The sequence below is a fragment of the Gallinula chloropus genome (genome assembly GCF_964237585.1).
Source record: "Gallinula chloropus genome assembly, chromosome: 5".
Taxonomy (NCBI): domain Eukaryota; kingdom Metazoa; phylum Chordata; class Aves; order Gruiformes; family Rallidae; genus Gallinula; species Gallinula chloropus.
This window is the reverse complement of record NC_140090.1, coordinates 6,384,815-6,409,710: the sequence shown is the minus strand read 5'-3', so window position 1 is coordinate 6,409,710 and position 24,896 is coordinate 6,384,815. Positions and strand designations below refer to the sequence as shown.

The 24,896-nt window shown below is 42.0% G+C and overlaps 1 protein-coding gene across 1 annotated transcript in view; it reads left to right on the top strand.

Moving 5' to 3' along the window:
- The first annotated feature begins 1,034 nt into the window (after nucleotides 1–1,034).
- The window catches only part of SPOPL (speckle type BTB/POZ protein like), a 32,682-nt gene continuing 8,820 nt past the window's right edge, over nucleotides 1,035–24,896 (top strand). The window contains exons 1-5 of the mRNA XM_084264954.1: nucleotides 1,035–1,055; nucleotides 17,761–17,895; nucleotides 18,058–18,179; nucleotides 18,442–18,593; nucleotides 22,450–22,577. Of these exons, the coding sequence (XP_084121080.1) occupies nucleotides 17,818–17,895; nucleotides 18,058–18,179; nucleotides 18,442–18,593; nucleotides 22,450–22,577 (480 nt within the window). The 5' untranslated portion in view covers nucleotides 1,035–1,055; nucleotides 17,761–17,817. The remainder of the gene's footprint in view (nucleotides 1,056–17,760; nucleotides 17,896–18,057; nucleotides 18,180–18,441; nucleotides 18,594–22,449; nucleotides 22,578–24,896) is intronic.

Below are 24,896 nucleotides of genomic sequence, written 5' to 3'. Positions count from 1 at the left end.
GGGGAGCAATTAAGGTGTCACCGAGTCTTAATTGTCTCCATAGATGCTATTTTCCTTAAAGCCCTGGCCCTGTCCCTTAAGAGAAACCAACCGAACCAAAGCGCTTCGGTTTTATTCCCAGCCCTCCTCGCAGCGCTGTGTAGGGAGTTTGTGGTTGTAACACCGCTGATTTCTGGAAGGGAGATAACGCCGGTGGTTTGGGGACATTCACTGCACCCGGGTGGAGGAACAGGTCTGAGCCAGAGCTCTGAGGAACTGCCGTGCGGTTGGAGGTACGTGGGAGAGGGTGAAGGTCAGTGAAGGGCTCGAAGCCCACGGCTGTGCCGGCGCCAGGTAAGGTGCTGAGAACCCGGCGTCGGCGCCGTAGGCGGGGGGAGCAGGACCGGCTCCCGTCAGGTGCCGGTACCCGGTCGGAGATGGAGCTTTCGAGAGTCGCTTTCACCTTAACTTCGTCCGGGGAGGGGAACAAAAGGAGTCCCCGGGCGCGATCAGCCGGGAGCGGGGCAGACACGGGCCGGACAAGCTCTCGCAACCCGCCGGGGTCTCCCGCCTCAGCACCGCCTGGCGCCTTCCCGGCGCGGAGCCTTCCTAGAGGCGAAACGCCGCCTCCGGCTCAGCTCACCGGGGTGCCTGTCCCGGTCGCTGTCCCCGAGCGGCTCCCGGGGGAACGAGGAAATCACCGGTGACCAACGGCGACCCGGCTGCCTCCCCTCCGCCCCGCCCAACGGCCGGTCTCGCGCCCCGCCCCGGGTGGAGGGGGCGGGACGGCGGCCGAGGTCCCGGATGGAAGCGGCGCGGCGCGAGGCGGCGTGACCCCTCCCTGCCCGGAAGTGCGGCGGGAGCAGCGGCGGCGGCGGGAGCGAGGCCGCACGGGAGTCGCGAGGTGCCGAGCGCGGGGGAGGGGCGGCAGCGGGTCTCGGCGCGGGCAGCGATGCGGCTCCGCTACCGCCCGGCCTCGCCGCTTCTGCCTCCCGCCGGGCGCCGGTGACCGCCATGCCTTCCCCCGCCCCGGCAGTATGAGACCCGCCGCGCCGACCAGCCAGCGCCGCGCTCCGGTACGTGCGGCCCCTTGGGCGGGGGGGGGGGGGGGGGCTGCGGGCGCAGCGGTGAGGAGGGCGGCGGGGGCGCTGCCGGCGGACGGGTGTGTGTGTGTGAGGCGGGGGAGGCCTTTGTTGTGCTCTCCACTGCCCGTCGGCTGTGCGGTGGGGCGGGGCGGGCCCGGTTCCCCCTGCCCAGGGCAGCGGCCTGCGGGGCCCTTCCCTCGGGCCGGGGCAGCGGCAGGGAGGCAGGCCGGCCTCAAGCCGCGGTGCTGCCGTCAGGGCCGCTCCCGCCTAGCGCGTCGCCTTGGCTGTGGAGAAGCCTCCTCACCCTCCGAGCCGGTGTCTGCCCGGCGCGCCCGCCCCGGAGAGCTGTGGGGCCGATGCCTGCGCGTACTCGCCCCGCGCCTTGGGCAGGACGGGCCCCGCGGTGCCCTCCTCCTGCAGGCCCTGGCGTGAGCGCTGCCGGCTCTGAGGCGTTCCTGCGAGGCGTCCTCAGGCGCTTTCCTCCCTGCTCCCGCTCGTGGGACCCCGAGCCGCGGGGTGACAGCCCGCGCTGGGGACTTCCCGTCTCCCGCGGGGAAAAACAAACCCCAAACCTGGGGTGGGAAGGGGGTTGGCTCCTTCCTTCGGGCCGTGGCAAACTTTTCCGGGGGCGCCGTAGCAGCGAGGGAATGATAATGTTTGAAAGATCTCATGCTTGATTCATCTCCGCTGCGTGCACCATTTTATACGTGGTCAGGAAGTGGAGTTGACTAACACCTGATGATGTCATCTGAAATCCACTGGAGTCCGGTGAAATTTGCATCATAGCAAGGCTGCTGGAGAGCAGAAGTACTTGAGGAGGAGCATAAAGAACGAAAAAACAACCCCAAACCCCCAAGGAAACAACGTGAGCGCTACTGATGAGCTCATAGTGTTTTTTAACAGCCCTATACTCAGAGCAACAGTTTATTCTAAATCGTAGCTTGGCTTCGGGAAGGTATTCTTAACTTCTTTTCTGAAATGGTGTTAAGAGTTATAAAAAGAGTATTTGAACAAAAAGGATTGTTTCTAACCTCCTGCCAGGAAGAACAGTCTGTGAGAGTCAAGCTGGGTCGTTCCTTATTCTTATCAGCTCTGCAAAACGCATTATTTTGATAGATATCCCATATGGTTAGAGGAATTTGTACCACAGTGATGCTGAAGCTGAGCCATTTGTGTGACTGCCAAGGCATTTTGTTTAGCTGTATTTTCTTATATAAAAAAAGGGTTTTGTTCCTTTTTCTGTTTTTACTAAAAACTATGATTTCTGGAAACAAAAATCCATTTTTAGATGGGCACTTAGCAGTCGCTGTCACTTCTGAAAGGGTTTTACCTGGGTTCCTTATCCGGGCCCTCTGGGATGTGTGGCGAGAGCAAACGTAAATGTTTGTGAAGGATTTCCAGTGTGTGCCTACTGTGTAGTGTTTTCTCCCCATCTCTAAGTGGATATTTGCTTGGGAAAGGGAAAATAATTTCTAAACAATATATCTTTTGTATGTAAAGCTGCAAACATGGCAGGGTTTGGTGCATCACCAGAAACTACTTTTAACTCAGCTCTGGAAACCCGAGATTTTAAATACCCAGAAATATCCTTGGTGTTACATTGCCTTGAAACAGCTTTCTGCCAAACTCTTTAACTTGGGTGCTTTGCAGTCTGCTTTTAAACTGTCAGTGAAAATAAAGAATTACATTCTGAACTCGCATAGGCGTTGTGAGCTACTTGTTGCTATTAAAAACTTTGACAAATATAAAATGAATTTGAAAAGCCACCAAGGTTTTTTTTTCTGGCTTAATCACTGATTTCAGCTGTCAACTGCTTCCAGTTCGTGGATGTTCAGTTGAAATCACCTATTATAAACCTATTTTTTGTCTTCTCTCCCTCCCCCATATGCTGTGTTTATCTGGTAATTTTTTTTTTTGCCTTTGCAAGCACCTAATTGTAAATATAAAGGAGAGATAATGAAGACAGTTGTCATTAACAGCCTAAGTTGAAAAGAAATAGCTGAAGACAGTAATAGCTAGTGAAGACTTACATTTATATCTAGCTCAGGTTTGTTGTTTATCGATCCTTGGTTTTCTGTCTGTATTTGTTGTTTTCACAACTCTTCCGTATACTAATGCAGTCTCTTCACACTCCCACCTCATCTGGTCACTTTTTTTCTCCTTTACAACTCATTTGTATCTACTGTATTTGTAGTTACAAATTTTGTTTCCAGGTCCCTGGGGTCGACTCAAAACTAGGTGTCTGTGTGCCTTGTGTAACAAAACTGTCCCATTCCTTTTCCACACTCCCCCCATCTTGATGACAAGTTGGATGTTCATGGTATTTTTTTCCTGGCTTGTTTTGTGATAGGCATATCTGTAAAAAACGGTTTACAACATGCTGCCTTTCCTTCCTGTGGCAAAACACGGCTGAGGGTAAGGAAACCTGCATGGGATTGTTACACTCCTTAAAAGCTGTAACCTGATACTTCCAATCATAAAATCCTGTGATCTTCAAAACACCGTGCCCTGGATCACAGCAGTGATGCTTTGAAAAAGTGTCAGTGTGGTTCCCATACAACTTTTTTTAGGCTTTCCCTTACTGCTCAGGTCGTAGCACTTTGCTTTCTGAAGAGGTGCAGTTAGTGCTTCCTTAACTGTCTCCATCAAATCAGCTAATTTACTCGTATACCAGCAGTACATTGGTTTGCTGCTCTATCAGCTTGTGCGACCTGCATGGTTTCAGAAGTCTGCTGGTGTACTGAGGCTGGAGGGACATGTCTCCTGACTCTGCAGAGGTCATCAGAATGAGGAGGAGGAGCAGTCAAGGAGCCAAACAGGCTCTGTTTTGTCATCTATGTCCCAGGCCCTGCATTTTTAGGACAAAATACAATGCCCTTGCCTCAGCGGCTGTTTAATGTCTGCTCCATCACGTCAGAGATGTCCTATCCAAGAGGCTTTCGTTCCTTAACTCTTGGTTCCTTTTCCTCTTTCTGTATGCCCTTGCCTCAGCGGCTGTTTAATGTCTGCTCCATCACGTCAGAGATGTCATATCCAAGAGGCTTTCGTTCCTTAACTCTTGGTTCCTTTTCCTCTTTCCGTAAAATGCCTGTGTATTCACAAGAGACTTCTTCCTTGCTTTGGTTTCTTTAGAAACTTCCTGGTGTATGGCCTTATGGTGACTCGTTTCTATTCCTCCTTGTCCCACCCGTATCAAAAGGACTTGTGTTGGAATTGTCCCTTCAAATGGAAGTAGGAAATATCTCCTTCAGCTTGTGCTCACTACTTGGGGGAGAATTGTTCCAACTGCATTAGGGGTGAAGGTGTGTTGTAGTGGCAATTTAGTGTTGCAGTAGTTGCTACTGAGACAAGATGGGTCACTTTGCCCAGGATGGGTGGGTTTCTTAAGTAGTGTTTATTCTATGTAATAGAGTGTGTATTTTTTTTTATGTAAATGTTTCTTTTTTGTGGTAATGTTTTAGCTGTTGTGTGGTGTAGCTGAATTTTGACAGGAGTGTATGTTCAGTATTGGAGTGAGCTTAAATAGAAAACCCCTCAACTTCCTTAAGCACATTTTACCCAAGTTTAATAGCTCTCTGATGTGTTTTTTTTTAAATTTTTTTTTAAATTTTTTTTTGGGGGGTTGTGTCTGAAATTATTCTTTGTCAGCTTTGGTCTTTATGTGCATGCTTGCAAAGTGATTCCTTGTATCTGTCAACGTTCTTGTGATCAGTGTTTGCATACATCACCTGGGAAATGTAGTGGAAAGTGAGATACTCTTTCAGCTGATTCAGAAACTCACTGGCATGAAATAATCTAGAGAGCTCACATGTACACATCCTCTGAATTAGATTACTTATCCTCCATACTGCCTTGTATCTTTTAAAAGCTGTTTACCATTTGAATTCTGTGAAAAATACTACACTTGTCACTTTTCATTGGTTATTTGTCTCTTTCCATGGAAATCATCAAAAATAGGTGACGTAAACCAAATGTAAGGTGTTATTTTCAGAATTTGAGAGTTGCTTTGGTGGGGAAAAAACCCAAACAAAACTGAATGGTTTCTTTCCATGTTCCTTCTTTAGAGGCTAAAGTTGGACCAAGTAATTTCAAAGTGGACTTCACAGAAAGTTGAGTGCTAGGTGGAAAATTTCCATGTTGAGTTCTCACCTCTATAAAAAAGGCTGCTCTGTGAACTTGGAACTTTTTTTTTAACGCCTTTAGAAATGTCTAGTGTGCTCTGCCTTCATTTCATTGCTGTATGGAATGAAGCTGGGGGGGTTGTGAGCAATTGTGAGATGGTAATTTACTTGTGTGTCTGTGAAGGTGTGTTTGCCACAATTTTTTGAAATTAAACGTTCAGATCTCAGCTCAGTTAACTGATAAGGACTATTTGAAGCTCTAGTTTGATCCTGCTCTTGCTGTAGGATTGCTTTAGAATAGGGCAGGTGCTTACCCTTTAATTAGTGGCACTTTATCAACTGAATAGTGAACAGTCTGTGTCAGTTCCATCCACCCTCATTCGGGTGACATTTGCTCTTTGCACTATATTGTGACTTGACTTCTGAAGTAGTTCAAAGGTGAATTAACTTTTGATGTGTAATTTAACTGGCGGCTTTATAGAAAGAAAAAGCAATTGTGTGCCAGGGAGAATGCTGTTGGCGTAGGCAGTGCTGCTGCTCATGGAGTAAATGTCTCTGGCAGTTGGGAAACTTCCAAAGTTCATGGGGTGGGGACCTCTTATTGTACACGGCTCTGTTGTGCAGTGGAGAGGATCACTGGGTGAAACTTGGGAGTCAAGCTTTCTCCTGACCTCCTTCCTGGTCCTTCCTTTTCATGTTTATCCCCTCCTACGGGCTCATTTACCAGTTGGTCAAGTCACTTGCAAAATCGATTCCTAAGTAGGGTTATGGAGGCAGATGAAGGGACTGGAGGGAGAGTGGTGACTTGCACTTGATTTAATTCCAGTGGCTTGTTTTCTTGAGTACTAAATGTTTGGAAAATTAGACTTGGGTGTCTCTAAAAGAGTTTGGGGTTAGTTGCATCAGCTGTTGCTTCCTGAACAACTGAAATTACATATAGATGCAGAACTCATTCTGGCCTGAGAAGCAGTTGGTAGAACTTTCTCTGCTGGTGTCATACTTTCTAGTTCTCTATTCCATGATTTTTGCTTTGGACAGTTACTTTTCCCAAAAGTTTTAATTTTCCTGGCTTGCTTTATTCATATTTGGTTTCAAATGGCTGGATCTGTTTTCCCCATCAGCAGGGCCTGTAGCTTGTGAAGGACAGCTGTTTTCAGTATACAGGATTTAAGTAAAAAAACCCCTATGGGTTTAAGTTGAAAAAAAAATCTAAATAAAAGTAATTTTTCGCCTTGTGTGCTTAATGTATTAATGATTCAGATTCATTAGCTAATAATTTCTTGAAGTTTTTTAGAGTTGTGCTTGTTCACTGCCTGCAGGGTTTAACACAGTAGGGCTCTGAATTCCTTGATCTGTAGACATTATCGCAGCAAGGAAGGAGTAGTCTTTGGTGGCAACTTTTCTTAATTTTAAAACAGGTCGATTTCTTGTTAACTCAGTTTAATTTCAGAGTCCTTGTCTGCTTGTAATCGAAACTTGTGAAGATGAAATCAGAACTGCTTTGTAATGAATTCGGATAACAAGTGCTTAATGCAGTTTGCTTCAGCTTTTGGGATGGAGCAATGTATAACTAAAATATTCAACTCCTTTTTAGGAGCATCGTGTGTACCAGTGGTCACATTGATATTTAGATATCAAATTAAATAACTGTTCTTTTAGCAGGACAAAATGCAGTCATTGCAACTAATGTGTCTGTGGTGTGTGTGATGTTAATTGCAGCAATTAGTTGCGTACATCTGGATTTGTACCTATTTTTAGGTGTTTTTTCACAAACTCGGAAAGTTCTGCTCACAGCCCATCTGAACTGTTTAAAGACATGAGTGGATGGATGCTGCTCATTCTGGAAATGTTACACTAGAAACCAAATTGCCTGCAGTCTCTTGCTGCTTCAGGTGGCTGTAGGCTCATGCAGCGCTGTACTGCTGAAGGAAGTTGGTGCAATCGTGCTCTCAAATCTGGTTCTGTGTGTGAAGCACAGTGGCTTCAGAGAAGTAGAATGTTTGTTCCAATGTTTTTTGATTTCCCTGCAGAATCTCACAGTACATTTTCCTTGTTACATACTTACAGTTAACTTTCAAAATTATAAATGGCAATAGAAGCATAATGGTGTAGCAGTGTGTGATAACATTTTATAAGAAACTGAAACCTCTTACACTGAAGTAGTTTGCATAAATGCATCTTTGCAAGTTTTGCAGAATACACTGGGCAGGTGGTTGACCTGAGGGGATAAACCTCAACAGAGTAAATACATCTGCAAGACTTGAATTAATAATATTGTATCCCCAGAGAGGCTTCTGATTAGGGGAATTCCTGTCTTACTTATGGCAAAAGATGCCTTATCAATAATGTTCTCCTAAAGTGAATGGAATAAAAAAAAAAGGGGGGGGGGAGAAAACATGAGGTATAAGTAGAAGTGGAAGAAAAGCACTAGCCTGCTCAAAACTTTTTGTTAACTTTATCCAGAGTTAGTTGCTACGATTGCTTAGGAATAAAGTTATCAAGCAAAATCAACCTTTATTCTGTCATCAGGAGTTTTGAATATTGTTTTACAGGACAGGCAGCATTTTTAATAATTTGAATACCAGTTGTGCTTGGAAATGTGCCTTCCCCTCCAACAGTTGTGAGGCTCCACTTGCTGAGTGGTGAGAGGAAAAATACATGGCAATAGCATCATCAAATGTTAGTCTGGGTAACTAATCAATTACAGTGTCTAAGCCTTCCCAGAGGTTTTTAGTGACACTTGTAAAGGCAGGCTCATCACTTAGTGTGAGCTGACTTCTTGATTTCCTGATATTAAATTGCATTTTTTTTTTCCTTCTGTCTTTCTGTGGAAGCAGTTTTCCATGGCTGCACCACAGGCACTGCACTGTGCTCTGTTTAACGAGGAGGCCTGGTCAGGATGATTCACAGTGGGGTTACGTCTCGTGGACAGAAGCAAAAAGCAGCAGAGGTGGTCTGCCTCTGGTCTGCCTTGTTTAACAGTGCAGTAGATGAAACTAAATCTATTTACTTGCCATGGCCAGTGAGGGACTTTGCTGCAGTAGTTCATGGTGAGGTGGTTTGTGGGGTGTGTTGCCAGCAAGAGTTTCTCAAAAGCAGCTGAAGCTGTTTAGGAGAAGAGAGTTTGGCGTGAATTAACTTACTGCTTTCCATCAACCCTGTTGCTTTTGTCAAACTCTAAAGTCTGCTTGACCATACCCACATTAGCCAGGCCACTCTGTTGGCCTGTGTGCCTTAGTGTTGTTTTTAAACTTCAATAAAAACAATCTACCTGTAGAGGAACAAACTGGTGGCGTAAGGAGACTGTGCTGAGGGGAGAAGAAATGTCAAAAAAACATCCTGTTCAACAAGGTGTGAGTAAGATTTTACACATTCACACCTTGGTAACCAGGACTTCACAAGGCATCACCTTTCCTGTAGTTCTGAATATCGTCTTAGGCCTCAGTCCTAACCCTCAGAAGAGTTTGCACAGGTTTTCTCAAGTGAGAAGCTCATGTGTTGGCCTGTTGGAGAAAAAAAACAGGGCAGCCTGATGTGGAGTGAGCTGCTCCCTTTCCCTCTTAGCCTAGGAGAGCAGCCTGAGGTTGAAAATCAGGTGGTGGGTTCTACAGTCTCATCTGCTGGGGAAGCAGTGGGGGTTTGGTGTTGTGGAGCAAGAAGTGGTTATTGCTGAGAGCTTTTCCTGTAAGGCATCAGATGGCTTTGTGGAAATGGAAAGGTATAGAAATCTTTTTAATGTTCAAACTAATTTTTAAGAAACAACCATTTGTGATGGGGGGGGGGGGGGGAAAGAGTGAATACTGTTTTTTGTGTTGGTCTTGGGACTTACTCTAATTTTAAAAGCTTATGGCTGTGGAGCTTGCTCAACTTTCTGTCTACCCAAATAAGAGATGCTTTGAAAATGTTCTTGTCTTGAGCAAGTAAGACTGCTCTAAGTGGGCAAGGTCATAGGCAAAGGTTTGAACTGCTTTTGTTGTGGAAAAATGCATCTTAAGCTGATTATTCTGGAATTGCTCTTAAATCCAAAAGTATAGCCAAAAATCCTAATACCTGGATGTTTTTGAAACTGTTCTCTGTTGGACACTGATCCTTACTGGTCCCTTCCAACTCAAGATATTCTGTGAATTTTTAGGATTTTTTTTCACTTCAGTGGGTATAAACTTGTTTAGCTCAATTCTGAGGCTGAGATGCCAAGTTTTGCCTTCATGGCTTTCCTCAGGTGGTCATATCACTATCCTTTCAGAGATTTGTACTTCCTCTTCACTAAAGCAAGTGAGTGTGCAGCTCTGCCTCTTGACCTGGTTTTCCTTGGATGTTGCCTAATCAGCTGTCATGGATGAAACTTAATACCCAGTCCATGGAAATTAGTTCAGTTTCAAGCCTGTTTGGGAGAACTAGCATCAAAAGCAGTTTGGTCTCTGGCAGAGCTTGAGTTTTGGGGTTTGGAAGTGGCACACAGCTGCTTTTTTCTGTTTCCTCGCATATAAATACCAGTAGGTTTCTTTGCACAAAGTGTAGTACTCTTTGTGACTCGTTTGGTAAGAGGTGTAAAGCAGGTCTGAGATGAGCTGTACCCCTCAAAATATCTGTGAAGGTGCACAAATTTGCCTGCTATGATGGGTAATAAGGCAACAAACCCAATGATCAGAAACCTCTCCCGATAACATCTGCAGGTATGAACTTTTGGCTGCTGAAAGCAGTTGTGCCATGTCAGTGTGAACTTTCCAGGTGATAACGATCTGCAGAGGTTAATGAGGAGAACATTATGCTGCTGTTGCTGTGTACAACTGCTCTGCAGCAGATAAAAGCACCCTTCCACAGAGAGTATAGTCCAGTGCTGTTCACCAATCTTCTGAATTTAAAAATAATAAAAAAAAAAACCAAACCCAAAACAAAAGCAACCCAAACTGCTGGAGGAAGATGTTTTTGTTGCAATTGAAGTCAGTGTTCTGTTCATAAATACGGATATTTGTTTCACGTGCAGAAATGAAAGTCAAAATTAACATTTTCAATTTGGTGAACTCCTGATTGTGTGTAGCTGAGGTATTTAGGGGGAAAATGTCTTCATTTAATATACTTTCACGTGCCAGTGGTTTGTTTGAGTAAGAGTAATGGAGTGAAACTAAGGAGGGGAAAAGATCGCTTTGGCTGTATACCAGGAAAAAAACCCACACCACCCCAACAGCAATAGATTATTCGAATTGAATAGCTTCCCAAGAGGAATTGTGTTGAAAATACTCATCTTTTGGGCCCTGTAAAACTAGACTGGGCAATGAAACTGAAATATACTGTAAGAAGTAATCTTGCATTTCTTCTCCAGGGAAGCGTCTAGCTGACTCCTGTAGGGAATGGTCTGGGTTATCTAATAAGGAGTGCAATGGGTTTCCTATGTTAGAGAACAATAACGCCAGGCCAATGCTAAGGGATTTTTGTTAATAAGCTTGGCTGATGCGAACTAGGCAGAGTTCAAGCCCTGCTGGGTGCTAGGCTTTCTGTCAGCTCAAGTAAAATTCAACTTTATTTTCAAAGGCTTAGCATAGGGAAGAAAACTCCTAAAAGCCTGAAAAGTACAGGTACTCAGCTTTATGGTTTTTACAACTAATAGTACCGTCTTTCTAATTTTGAGCTGCTGAGTTCAATGTTACCAGTTACAGCTACACCATGTGCTCACAGTGAGAGGCTGAGCGTTTCATACGTGCTGGATTTTGCCTTGCTGGGGCTTTTCTGCTGGGACCATGTGGAGGATGTGCTTTTACATTCTGGAACCTTAATGACACCTATTTTAAGATGTCTCTGACCCCAGCTGCCTGCCCAGTCACTGTTGGAGTTTACTCTCCCTGGAGAAGGGCTGACAGGATGTATACTTAGTTTCTCAGCTCTCATGATCCAGTCCAGGGTAAAATTTTTTCTCACTGGAAAGCTGTGAAGAGAAGGGTTATGAATTGGCTCGTGGTGTGGGTGCAGACGTGTGTGTGTTCCTGGCTGGGTGGTATCTTCCTAGTAGAGCTCTGGCATGCCAGGACTAAGATCTTCACAAGGAAGTGGTCACAATGCTGAGCTTGACTGAGTTCAAGAAGCATCTGGACGATGTGCTCAATCCCATGCTCTGACTTAGCTGGCCCCATGTGGAGCCAGGAGTTGGACTCGATGGTCCTTCTGAGTCCTTTCCAACTCAGGATATCCTGTGATCTTAAGTGTGAAGCACATAGGAGCAGCCAGAGCTTATGATTCAAGCCTCCAAACCGGTTTAGGTTTGTGTGGACTTGGTTGCTATTGTGTGGTTCCAGAACAAACATATATGTGAACATAATATTTAAAAATGCTTATGTTAAATAAATCCCAACTAAATACTTTTAACTCTTACAGACCTCTCACTTCTTCAGTAAGCATCATAGGATTTTCCTGTGTGTGGCCCAACTGCAATTCCCTTCTGCTTGCACTGGAAAGGAAACATTTTGTATGTTGAGTGTACAATGTAGTGTATCTTCAACCTATTGTTTTCCTAACTTAGTGAGGTGGATATATATATAACTGCAGTTGTTTTAAGTATTAGTAATACTGTTCACTCAAATGTTGCAGTGATAGGGATTAAATTCAATAAATACCAAACAGTGCATTTAAATTTTCTAGGTATATCTTGAGCCTGTTCTCAGAGAAGCAAATGATGATACTGAACAAATTGGAAAACTGCCTAAGCTTAATAGACCTTTCAAATGTCTCTTACTATGTTGTATATCATCCAGCAGAAAATTTAGTTTAATAGTCAGCTATATAGGAAATACACAGCAATTCTTTCAAAAAGATCAATGGTGAAGAGATGCAAATCCTGCTAATTAAGAAACAATCCTGTCTTTTAGAAAGTTCAGATTTTTTTTTCTACTAGTGAAGTCAGGAATTTTTTGTAAGTGTAATTGACTTATAAAACACAATCTTCAACAGAAAATGGTGAGTTTCTCTGTTCAACTGGATTATTTTTTAAAGTCTCTGAGATTTGGCAAGAAAGTTAATGTCTGATGCATGAATTTGAGCAGCATTCCAGCCAGTTTAATCTGCCTTAGGATGAGCATGGCCCAGGGTGATGGGTTGCAGCTACACAAGTCCTTCTGTGACCAAGGAGAAAGGGACATGGATTTCTTGGCTTTTAAACAGTTTGGCCTTTGCAAGTTCATGCTGCAAGTTTTGACTCTACAGTTAGACAATCTGTAGGTGGTTTTGAATTATGTATTTACTAGGACAAAAAAGTTGGGAGTGACAGAGTGTTATTTCCCAATTAATCTTCAGAAGGTGATCTCTTTTTTTGTCAGCCAGTGTTGAAGTAACAGTATTTCCAAGTGGGTGGGGTGTTGGGGTAGATGTGGGTTGAATTTAGTTTGTAACAGCTTTGTGTCTCTCAATGGCCTTGCTCAGGAAGAGACCCTCACCATTCAAATGGGATATGCAATATGTGGAATTTATGGGCATGGTCATTTATTAGGCTTTGCTTGGAGACTGGTGAGTGGTATTAGTATCAGCCACTCTTAGTAAGTTACTTTTAACTTTTCCATTGGCTGTTAAGTGCTTCAAGGAGCTTGCTGGTTAGAGATGTGTGATGTTTCAGGCAGGACAGGATCCACAGCTTCTTTCTGGGGCTTTGGGGAGATATTGCTGTCGCTGTTTAGATTCCACCACGACTTTACTATTTAATGTTGCTTTGCCACTCAGGTTCTGGACAGGACTCTGGTATAAGCCCATGCTTTGCCCGACTCTTGTGTGCAGTTATATTGTGTGGTGAGATCTTGGAAATCCTGTGATGTGCCAAAATGCAGCCAGCCCAGGAGGGAAATGCCTTATTCCTCAGCCCTCAGGCCCTGGAAGAAGGGATGTTGGAGAGAAGAGGGTCAGCAGGAACGGGTCACCTGTTTACCAACCTGCTGGCCGCCTTGCTTTTGAAGGGAGCAGGTTGGGGTCTGTGATCTGTGGGTTAGGTTTTGGCAGGCTGGGTTTGTCTCCTGGGATGTGTTGGCTACCCTGCAGAAGGCAGTTTATCTTGCCAATCCTGCCAGTAGCTTCTTGACTCTAATCCCATATCAAAATATAAAGATAAAGCATTGCTGTGGTCTGGGTTAACATGCACAAGTACACCTGTTGCACTATTACTGCCCTGAAAGAGCTGTCAGGATACAGTTGCTACACTGACCTTCCACTCAGAGCTGGCAAAGATGGTGTTAATTAACACTTTGGGCAATTCTTCGAATAGGCTTCTGAAGTATTTTGTGGGTTTGTTCTTGGGGGAGCAGAAAATTCCTCTTTGTGTGCTTACGTGCATGTGGTACTTTCTTAATGAGTTAGTCATTTTTTCAGTGAAAACGTTGAGATGATTCCAGCGCAAGAGGTAAGAGGCTGGGAATGTGGTGTTGTCTAGATGGAAGTGGTTGAAAAGTAATTTTATTTAGGATTGTGTTGACAAATACTCAATTTCTGGGAAGGGGAACAAGGTAATGTTTGAAATTCATGTTGTATTGATGTATGAAGTAGCTTTGAATCTTAAGATGTCTAAAGTTAGGGAAATGGAGATCTGATACAGCTTTTTGATCAAATTTAGTGTAAATATGCTTTATGGAGGGTAGCCCATGGTTTCTTTACACTCTGTGTACAGCTAACTAATTAGTAGTAATCAACCTCAGATGACTTGAAGCTTAACACAAGTATTTGTTTGGCTAGGAGAGTACTTGAGTCAATTCCTAAATAAAATGTGCTTTGGGAAATCCCTTCCTTTTCATGTTAACTCTGCCTGCTTACCGATTACTGCTCTGCAAGTACTACCCGGCTCCGAAGATCCTGATGTAACAGACCGGTCTATTTGGCAGAGCGAAACCAATACCTTCTTTGAGAGATGCAGAAGTGATAAGGTCACCAGGTTTGGGATCTGGGAGTACAGGTTAAGTAAAATACCTTTGAGCTTTTTTTTTTCCCCTCTTTTGATGTAAGACAATGAAAGAAAATTCTGAGAGTAAATCACAACTGAGTGCTGCCTCACATTCAGTACGGGTATATCGCTTCATTAAGAAAGAAAACCAAAGGTACTTGACACAAATGTATCTCTAATTTCCATCTTGAAAGGCAGGAACTTCTCTTGCCTTCATCCATTAAAACCTGCTTTACTGTTCCCAGTGCATGCTTCCTGTGATGGTTGGAGATTCCTGCCTGGCACAGTGGCCACACTGACTGGTTTGTTAAGCTACTGGGAACTCTGGGAGGCATCACCTGGTAATGTCCTGGCACCTCTGGTGCTTTGTTCCTGAGAGCCTGCAGAGGGATAAATGCAGGTTCTAGCATGACAATTGTCCCTCTAAGCTGTTTCATCCTGCAGATAACAGGCCTGTCTTCCTGCTCTTCACTGATTTAATTCCACCCAGGCATTCCCCGCCGGGTTTTGTGAACTGCCGCCCTGTCTGTTCCCAACCATTTGGCCTAATAGGCTGTGATGAGGGTTTGGGACTTGAAAAACCTTTTTGTCAGAGCCGACGACTGTGGTTTATCAGTGGTTCATAAACGCTTTCTTGAGTGTAAGTATTTAGTCTGCCCACCCCCTCCCCCAAGCAGAGCACAGCATCTAGGTGCATCTTGCCTCCGGGCTGTCCATGCAAGCTCAGCATTGTCCTGGTAACTATCCGTGTGTCTGGCAGTCAGTGTGGGGGCTGAAGAATTCCTTCCTCCCTCAAGCACCTCTGCACTTCGCCTCAAGGTCTTTGAAGCTTGTGTTCTCTATTTGTCTGGGAGTTTTGGTAAATATCCCCACCCAAATCCTGATTGAGTAAAATGAGGGGCAGATCAGCAGTACTGCTGAACTGTTTCCCTGCTCTTCTCTGACAGTCTCAACAGAGCATGTGATACTCTGATTATTTGTTCAGTTTGCTGTTGATTGGTTTCTTACTTGAAAAAATACATACCCAGGCATATTAAAGAATAATTTAAAAAATACTGCCCCTTATGCAGGGTCACAGTGTGATACCAAGTATTTAAATGGATTGCTTCCCGTTTTCTCAATCTAAAAACTTGATTAGGTTAGTACATCCATGCTGAAAAGAGGAGTGAAAATCAGTTCTCTGGTCCTAATGCTGTAATGGGAAACCTTACAAAAAGCTGGAGCTATTCAGAAGGATCTGAAAAGTGTACTTATATAAAATCATGGCTTCTGTCAGAGCCTGAAATAACTAATAAAAGCAGCAGGTGGAAGCAGCCTCTGAAGTACAGATGCCCTGGGTAGAACAAGTACAGAGGGCAAGGCAGCAGACGGATCTGAAAGTAATTGAAAATAACCAACCACCTTTGCTTAGAGTTAAATTCTCAGTGAATCAAGCTGTGAGACAGGAGGGGGCTGGTAGCTACAGGTAGTTGGCATAAGGTCACTGGACGCTTTTTAAAGAGGATTCTGACCAGCAGTTATTTGCAGGGTTTTTCAATTTAGAGGCCCCTTCAGAGGAAACTTGGCTCAGATCTGCCTCTGCATGGTTACCAGGAGCTGACTGGTCTGCTGGACTGAAGTAGAGATGAGACAGACCTGTGGGTCCCATGCAAGTGGCAGCATAAGGAATGGGCTGTATTTCTTCTTGGTGTTTAGCTTTAGAGGACTGAAGAAGAGCAGTCAGGTTCAGTAAGGCTGAAGTAAGCTGTTCCAACATTTTCAGCATATGGTTTTGTGTAAAATCCATCATGTATTTGGGTAACAGCTTCAGTTGTTACTGTTGAATAGGATGTGTTTCCAGAAATAATGGTAATCTAAGTACTGATACTTGCTTTATGAAAGAAGGATGTTCACGTGTAAACACAGTTTCCATAATACACATGATTCTTGCTTAAAAAAACCTACACAGCAAACAGCACCATTATCTTAAATTTAGGGTGGGTATTTGCTACTAGTTTTCACTGTGGAAGGGACTGATTAGAGATTGCCATAAATAAATACAAGTTCTGTCATGAGAGCTGAATTGTATTTGTGATTACACTGCAGTCTCAGTGATCCATATCTTGTAGGAGACTATTCAGTGATTTTTTTTTTTTTTCTTCTTGTAATAGTACATCTTTTATTAGAGATCTGTTAAGGGATCTGATGATACAGCATCTGCTTCCTCATCTGATTAAAAACTGAGGATTAGTTTTGTTTTCAGTGTTTTATACGTCATGATTCAGAACGATTCCCATGTCAGCAGGCTTTAATGTGGAGGGGCCAGTTCACATCATGACTGAGTGGGAAGTGGTACCAGAAAGGCAAGAGGGGAAATGATCCACTGAGGATCACAGTGATTTGCAGGGAATTTTTCTTTCCATAGGAATAAAACTTTTCCACTTAGTGACTGGACTGCATGTGGTTTTGCAGTGTCTCCTTACCAATGTTTGCATAAAACCTCGTTACAGAGTGTATTGCCCATCCCTGAAGGAGACGTTCCAACATGATTAGAGATGTGCAATCACATCTTGAGTAAGACAATTAATACTGATCCTTCACAAGTAAAAAGACCTAGATGGTGAAGCACCCAAATGTTGCAGGAAGATTCTAGTCTTCTGATACTGCTTCAGTGATAGCAGGGTAGTTTTAAAGGAACTTTCTGTATTAAGAGAAAATGTTTTGTGGCAGAAACAATCTGGTTTGATCAGGCTTCATTTCACTTCTTTTTAGCAACTTAATGGAGCTGCTTAAGCGAGAAGCTGTGCTCCTGGCAGGAACCTGTCTAAAGCTGTGACAGCAAGCCCTACTGAAAGGAGAGCCTGACAGGCCTACCTTCTTGCATTAGCTGTGTACAAGGGCTAGTGCCAGGAGCTTGGGGAATTACACATCTGTAGTTAGATGTGATAAATCTGGGCATGGGACTCAATTTCTGATGGGCAGGAGAAATTGTAGTGCTCTGTTAGGTGATAAAACTGCTTTATTTGCTATTATGGATTATTAGGAAGTTCCTCAGAGTTGGTGAGTTGAGTTAAACCTGTTCTCAGCTTTGTGCATTGATAGGGAATAAGCATGTGGTTGTGGTGATTATGGTTCTTCTGTCAGATATGTTGTATTAAAAATGCAAGGCAGCCGTGAAAGATGTGTGAGGAAAATACTACTTTAAATGCAGACTTAATTTTTTGCCCTCTCTTGAGAAATCTCAGGACTGTTTGAACCTATTTCCTCTTAGGTGGGTGGTGCTCTTTCAGGACTTGAGTTATGCCTGAATGGACAGCTAATGGCACTAATAACTGAGTGGTCACAAGGTCCTAGTTACTGTCCAAATCAAAGGAGAAGATCCTGAAGAAAGTTAAAACATGACTGGAATGATGAAGGTGGTAGTTGGCAAAGGTGATGGTGAAATAATGTCATTAGTGCTATTGTATGGTGCACAGGTACTTGCTTTGATATTAAGTATTGCTTGAGTATTCAGCATGCATGTTTTGAGTACAAGTGGTCAACGTCTAGCTTTGTCTAAAAACCAAAGCCATTGTCCTCTCTTCAAGTGTAATTTTCAGGTGCATCGTTTAGTAAACAGAGTAATATGGATAGCAAAATATGGATTTTTTTTTTACCACTTACAGTGAACAAAATATATTAATTCTTTTAGGAGAATTACTGAAGTTTGGATTGCTATCTTGATACTATAAGCCTGCAATAAGTGGCAATGTCAAGGGTTCCCACCCCACCTCCTCCTGGGGAGATGTCCAGTGGACCTGTGGCTGAAAGCTGGTGTTACACACAGGTAATCTGCATAAAATCCAATGGTTTTATTGTCTACTCATAATAATTTAAGAAAACAAAACCTAAACAACACGAACTTGTCCTAATAGTCTAACTAGTTCTTATAATTAATGCTTGATATGTGAGTTAAATTTTATTGATGTTTCCTCTGTCTTTTGTTCAGGTTAAAGTAGTAAAATTTTCTTACATGTGGACCATTAATAACTTCAGTTTTTGCCGAGAAGAAATGGGTGAAGTTTTAAAGAGTTCTACCTTTTCATCAGGGCCAAACGACAAAATGAAGTGGTAAGACCTTTATTCTAGCAACTGCCTTGTTTTCTGTGGTTTTATCCACTCAGGAAAGTTGCAAAGTTAAATTGTAAGTAAATATTAGACTTGAATGCTCTTCAAGTTTTACTGTTGGTATGGATGGTTCTAATTTTAAAGTTTCAACAATTGTAAGGGAAACATTTGTTTTAATAGTATGAGTCATTGTATCTTATAAAAATATTTCTGAATTTATTCTGGGTGTGATTTTTAAAATGTACAATTTCTGCGCTTCTTTCAGGTGCCTGAGAGTGAATCCAAAGGGATTAGATGATGAAAGCAAAGACTACCTGTCATTATATTTACTTTTAGTCAGTTGTCCAAAAAGTGAAGTCAGAGCAAAATTCAAATTTTCCCTGCTGAATGCTAAAAGAGAAGAAACAAAAGCAATGGGTAAGGAAATCTGTGCTGCATGTAGATATGTAAGAACATCCCAAAGTAAATCAGTGCTCTGCTTTTTCAGTTGAGAACAGAATTTAATACTGAGATAAACTTTCAAATTATCTTTTTTAATATCCTTTTAGAAACTTAATTAAAAATCTTGTTAGTTTCACACATTTCTGATCACTGAGCTATGTTAATTCTGTCCTGAGCAGTATAAATTACTGCTGTCACTCCAGATTCTCTTTGCTTTTCTATCAGATTATTCTTGCTCCCTGTTAGTAGAGGTGTGTTTACTTTTTTTCTAACTACAGTGGAAGTGTTTGATTTCCATAGTTAATTAGGATAAACATTCATGGGGGGGGGGGGGGTTGACACTTCTTTACAATGTTTTGGACTGTTTAATCTAATTTACACTGCAATGAGTTTAAAAACATTGGTGATTTGATTTAATTGCTGCCTTAGTATAAAAAAATGTATGGCTCAGTTTCAAACTTCTAAGTGCACCCTTCATTTGAAACTCTTTTTGGGAAAGTTGGAATTATTATGAAAATACATTTTTGCTGCTCTGTGGTGAATTTCTGGTGTTGCTAGTACTGTGTGTGTTCACTTTTCTTCCTTTCTCCTGCTCCACATCTTAAGTGAGCTTGCAGGGTCTGTTCTGCTGCAAGTTCTGAACTTCATGGCAAAAATCTATAGTTCTCCAGTACCCCCACCCAGAGTTTGTGCCACTTTCTCCTTTTGTGCCTGCTTTTCATATTTACAGTAAATCCACAAAAATTGAGTTCAGATCTGAAGATTAAATGGTGGACTTCTTGGAAGAAAAGTAAACATATACCTTTTACTCATCTTCTAGGGATGGAGGTGGTTGCTTTTGGCTCTGCAGACCTCCTGGTTCTGAAGCTTATATGAAGAAAGTTGTACTTTTATACATTGGGTGGATTGTGGTTTTTGGCTTGAGGCAGTCTTCTGGTCTAGGAGTGGATTGGTGTATGTAATTAAATGAAACTGCAGTGCGTGCATCAAGAGATATTTTGAGTTAATAGTAGAATTGTTGAGGTTGCAAGGGGGGTGTGGAGTTGTTTAGTGCAACCCCCCTCTTGAAAGCGGGGTGATCCTAGGGCAGTTTGCTTGGGATCTGTTGTACTCCAAGTTATCTTCTAGGATGGAGACTTCACAACATATCTGGGCAACCTGTTCTAGTGTTTAACTAGGTGCTTCTGGTACTTTTTTTTTTTGCCTTGGGTGTTCATTGCTAGCTCTTGTTCATTTGTTGTCCTCCAGTATGATATTACATTGGCCTGCCCTCCAGTCCCAAGCCAGACCCTCTCAGCTGGCTCATCCATCACAAGGCAAGGCAGGGCTGGCTGCCCACCCACCCTAAAGAGCCTGTGCTTGCCCACTGCAGCACCCCAGTTGTGTGAGCTGCCCCACTGGGCCTCTGAGAGGCCCTGCAACCACACATGTTTCTTCCCCATGCAGTGTGCATGACTTCAGGGACTCAGTTGTGATGATTTCCCAGAAAACATCAGAGAACTTTCTTCATAATGCTGTCCTGAATGAGGGGGACAACATAGGATGGAGGGATTTTGAGAACCTGAAGGTTATTGGCCAAGTGGTACTTTAAATGCTAAAAATCACAAGGTCCTAAATCCCCCAAATCCTAGTAGTAGATATGTTTCTGCAATAGTAGCTGTCCTGTATTTGGTGCTACAGGAATTAGAAGCATTTCTTTCATTTTGGAAAGTTGCCTACAGAAATCTTATTTCTTGGACTTTCCAGCCATTTACCATCTGCTTCTGGAGAGGTTCTGTTTTTATTTATGCTGTATAACGATGCCTGACTTTAGATGTCCTTTGTAAATTGATAATTCATGCATAGACTGCTGCTTCAAGGGATGAACCTGTGTGTAAAATAGGTAATGGAACTAACATTTTAACTACCAGGAAGAAGAAAAATACATGTATATTTCTATGCTACTTTTTGTAGCTTTGTACACTTAGATTGGTACTGACTGCTTATTTCAGAAGGCTACTGCTGGTTCTTGTTGGTAACAGTGAAATCCAAGTCTGTCAAATAAAGAATTGGGCTGAATATGGAGGAGAAATTTTGCAATGCTTTTTAAAATGATTTCCTGATTTTATTTTTTCATTGAATTTCATGAGGTTTGTTGGGAGTTTTTTGGCAAGTTGGTAAAAATAAGAAAACACTAATCCACGTGCCAAAAAGCTAAACAACAGAGTTTAAAACGTCTGCATGGGTCAGGGTTTCTTGTATGAATATGTGAGTGTGATAAGGGGACAGGGCTAGAGACTCCTGCATTGTCAGTTCCTAGGTGTTTCTTCACTGTATTCAGAAAATAAGATCAAAATCTGTGCAACCTGCTTTGATCATAAAGAAAACTCCAACAAACCTGGTTAGCTTCCAAGCTGTGTTCCTCTGCAGCCAACTCCCCAATACTGAGCATGATGCCACATGAATATGATGCCATGGAATATGCCTTTGGCCAGTCTGGGTCAGCTATCCTGGCCATGTCCCCTCCCTGGTTCTTGGGACTGACAACTCTGACTTAATTGTAAACACTGCTGAGCAACACCTAACCATCAGTGTGTTACCAACATTTATCTCCTACTAAATCCAAAACACAGCTATAGGAAGAAAATGATCCCAATCCTGGCTGAAACCAGGGCATGTGTGTTTGCCAGCTTACAAGTTATGTGATCAAGTCTATTTCAGTGATGCTACGAGGATAACTAGTGTACAGAAGGCTGACTTGCCTTTTTTTGGCTGCTGTAGAAGTGATATATTAACAGATTCTTATGTGAAAAATACTTTGTTTTTATAACAAACTTCTGACTTAAACTTCTAAACTGCTCTTCAGAAGGTTAAAGTATCTATCCATGCAGCAAATGAAATAGTGAGGTGTTTCTTGCAGAACTGTTTTGGAATGAAAGGGAAGTTCTGTCCTGGAGATCTCTTTACTGAGATTTGGTGTGTCAATTGTTCCTTGTGCCCCCACCCCTGCTATTATTTTAGAAGTATTCTTGCTCTCTTTGTTTTCTTTTGTTGTTCTCAAAGCCATTCCTGAACCTCTTTCCCATGTTGTTCCTGTAATGGTATATAGTGCTCTTTCCTGTGGGTCAGTTTGTGGAAGAAGTGGCCGCCTTACAATGCATCTTACTGTATTTGCACTAATGTGACCTTGGGAGCCCTTCAGCAGGCTGTGAACATCACTGGAAAAAGAGGGTTGTGTAATCACAGCAAGTCTGATGGTTTAAAAAAATTCAGAACTGTGACTAAAAGTTAAATGTAAATGATTTTTTTTGGACCTAAGAAATAGTTAATTGAAAGCATTTATTTCTGTTTTTGTGTGGGGTGTTTTTATGCTTTTACTGTATTTCAAACTAATTTCAGCCTGGGAAATGAGATTTTTCCATTTCAGGAAGAAGTCAAAACAGATTGTTTTGACAACTGCAGAAGCGTTGTCAGAATGCATTTGTGATGACAAATGCATTGTAATGGTACTTCCCTGTGAACAGTTTCTGTTTTGATGCACTGGTGTTTTTAAACATAGCTGAAAAACTCCTCTCTTGCTGGATGGTGCCTGAGATAACAGCGAAGGAGATTATATGGCTTCAATTGTGAATTGTGTTCTGCTAAGGTTGATCAAGTGTTTTATAAAATAACACTATTACAACACTTAAAGTTTAATCAGTTGTGAATTCCCTCAAGATGTGACACGTCCAATCCAAATGTGTTAAATGGATTCATTTTTGGATTAACACTTAGGCTTAATGTAGAATTTTTTGTGTATTTGTGAGCATTTGTATTTAACTTGCTTTATTTGTGCATAACTGTGTTTTATCAGAAAGCCAAAGAGCCTATCGATTTGTGCAAGGCAAGGACTGGGGTTTTAAGAAATTCATCCGAAGAGATTTTTTACTAGATGAAGCAAATGGTCTTCTACCAGATGACAAGCTGACGTTGTTTTGTGAGGTGGGTACCGGTTTTTAAGCGGTCAGCTTTGAAGTAAAATGCTTGTGCTCCACTAAAATAGAGGCTTATGCTGATTTAAACAGTAACATGCTATAAAAGTTGCCTTCTGTAAACTACAGCTATGGTAAGATAAATGTTTACTTGCTTTGGTTGTGTTCTGCATTGTGTTTTAAGGTTTTTTGATACCTTGGTAAGTCCAAATTGATCGATGTTTGCATGCCAGTTAGCAGTATTAAAAAACCCCAACTAATTGTCTATATTATTTGTATTAGAATCTGTATTTCTGTAACATAATAATTGATGGCTTTAACCACTGCTGAACAGGTCTTTCAAGTAAATTGAACCCTTTGTTTTTATAGTAATTGCTACCTTTTGTTTTCTGACCAAATCCAAGTGTCCTGGAGACAGGCTGCCTAATACTGAAAACCTCTATTGAGAGCTGTGGTATAAATGTATAACTTTATGGTGTACTATGGGTCACTTTTATAATATAAGTTATGTTGGCAATTGTCATATTAAAATTCAGTAAAATGCTTCCTCAGTTTTAAAAATGGAAAGTAGAGAAAGTTGCAGTGTGAGTACAGTGTGTGTTAAATGTACATCGGCTGGTTTATCTTTGCTGCCATAAAGTGATTAGTGACTTAGGAGGATGATAGATGCTCTAACTGCTAATAAGTTTGCTTTGATCTGTGTATTTACAGGAAATGTGTAAAATTGTCTTGGCAAGATTACAATTTAATTATGTGTCATTATGCTGTGTAGGAAGAATAATTGAAATGTGGCCCCTGAGACTAGATATTGCAAATATAGTGCATCTTATTTTCACTTAGACAAGTTAAATTAGCTGCATGATAAATTTGTTATGAATATAATTATTTGGGTGATAAAAAGCAGATGTAACAAGTGTTTCATGGCTCTGTAAAGATACTTTTGAGTATTTTCTAATTTAAAGTTTTCCTCATAATGGATACTTTGATGTAAATGAAGGGCTCTTAAAAACAGTGTTTGGTTTCAGATATAGGTCACTATCTAATTTTAGAGATAAAGTTTGTCTGAAAAGATAAATACTGAATATTCCAGAAATACTGTTATTTAAATTTTAATGCTACTCTTTAAATGTAACTTTGTTATATTTAAAGAGAAGTACAAAAAACTTTGCAATATTTTCATGTCAGTGGCTTTTATGAACTGTTTGTACCCTGATTATAAATGCTGATGGCAGTACATCACTTAGTTATGCACAGTGAGCATGTTAACATAACTTCTGGCTTGTTTCAGTCTAAACAAAAAAATTTGAAATCCAAATATTTTTATAACTGGTTTATTCTGATATGTTCCTCTAGCTCTTCAGCTGTCATTAGAAATAACAGGTGTTATTCAGAGGAGCTGTTTCTCTAAGTGAGTCTGAAGTTTTTTGTCCCTTTAAAATTTTAGGTTCTAACTTCTGTGTTTGCTTTCCTACTTGTATCCTTGTTGGAAGACTGGCCTACCACCTCTTACAAATGTATAGCACTTGACTTGTAAAATTTTCCAGCCATAGCAGGTATTTAGTAAAGGTTACTGAGTACCAGCTGTGCTGGTTGGGTCATATTTTCTCCCTGTAGGTCGCAGGAGGATTATTTGGTCTGTCTTAGCAGCAGAGAGATTCCTTCTCTGTTGATGAATGTTTTTAAGATCAGTTGGATGTATCCTTGGACTGGAAACAGGATTATTAAGTACTTTGTGAAGTCTGGTGTTGCCACTGACAAGCGACTTACTGATTAAATACAGCTTCATAATTTTATTTTGTTAAGCAAGGCTGATCAGTTTCACTCAGTTCTTCTTAAATCTCCTGATCTAAAATTACTGAAGCCTTGCAAGTATTTTCATCACTAATAGAATAATACATTTACTGCGAGTATGTTCTTCCTATGGAGTCTTTTCACAGACCTTTTACCTAGCTTAGGTTGAGAGAGTAGTCTAAAGTATCACTTTACATCATCTTTACTATTAGCCCACTGCAGGTTCAGAACCAGGAAAGTTACGCACATTATCCATATTAACTCTAATCCCACACAGTAAGTTGTTCAAGTCAGAGTTTATATATTTTATATCCCCTTACACATGAGGATATGCAATGCAAACAGGACCTGTGCCCCTAAAGTATGCATACTGTGCAGAAGCTGGATAGCTTCCTAAGAAGTAGAGTAAATCAGACTTTGTGGAGTACCTGGGAATCTCAGCTGGATTGCTACTACTCTTAAGAAAGATTGTTCATTATTATTCCTAGCACATCATCCTCTAGTGTAGTGAAGAAATACCTTTGTTCTTGCCAGTGGC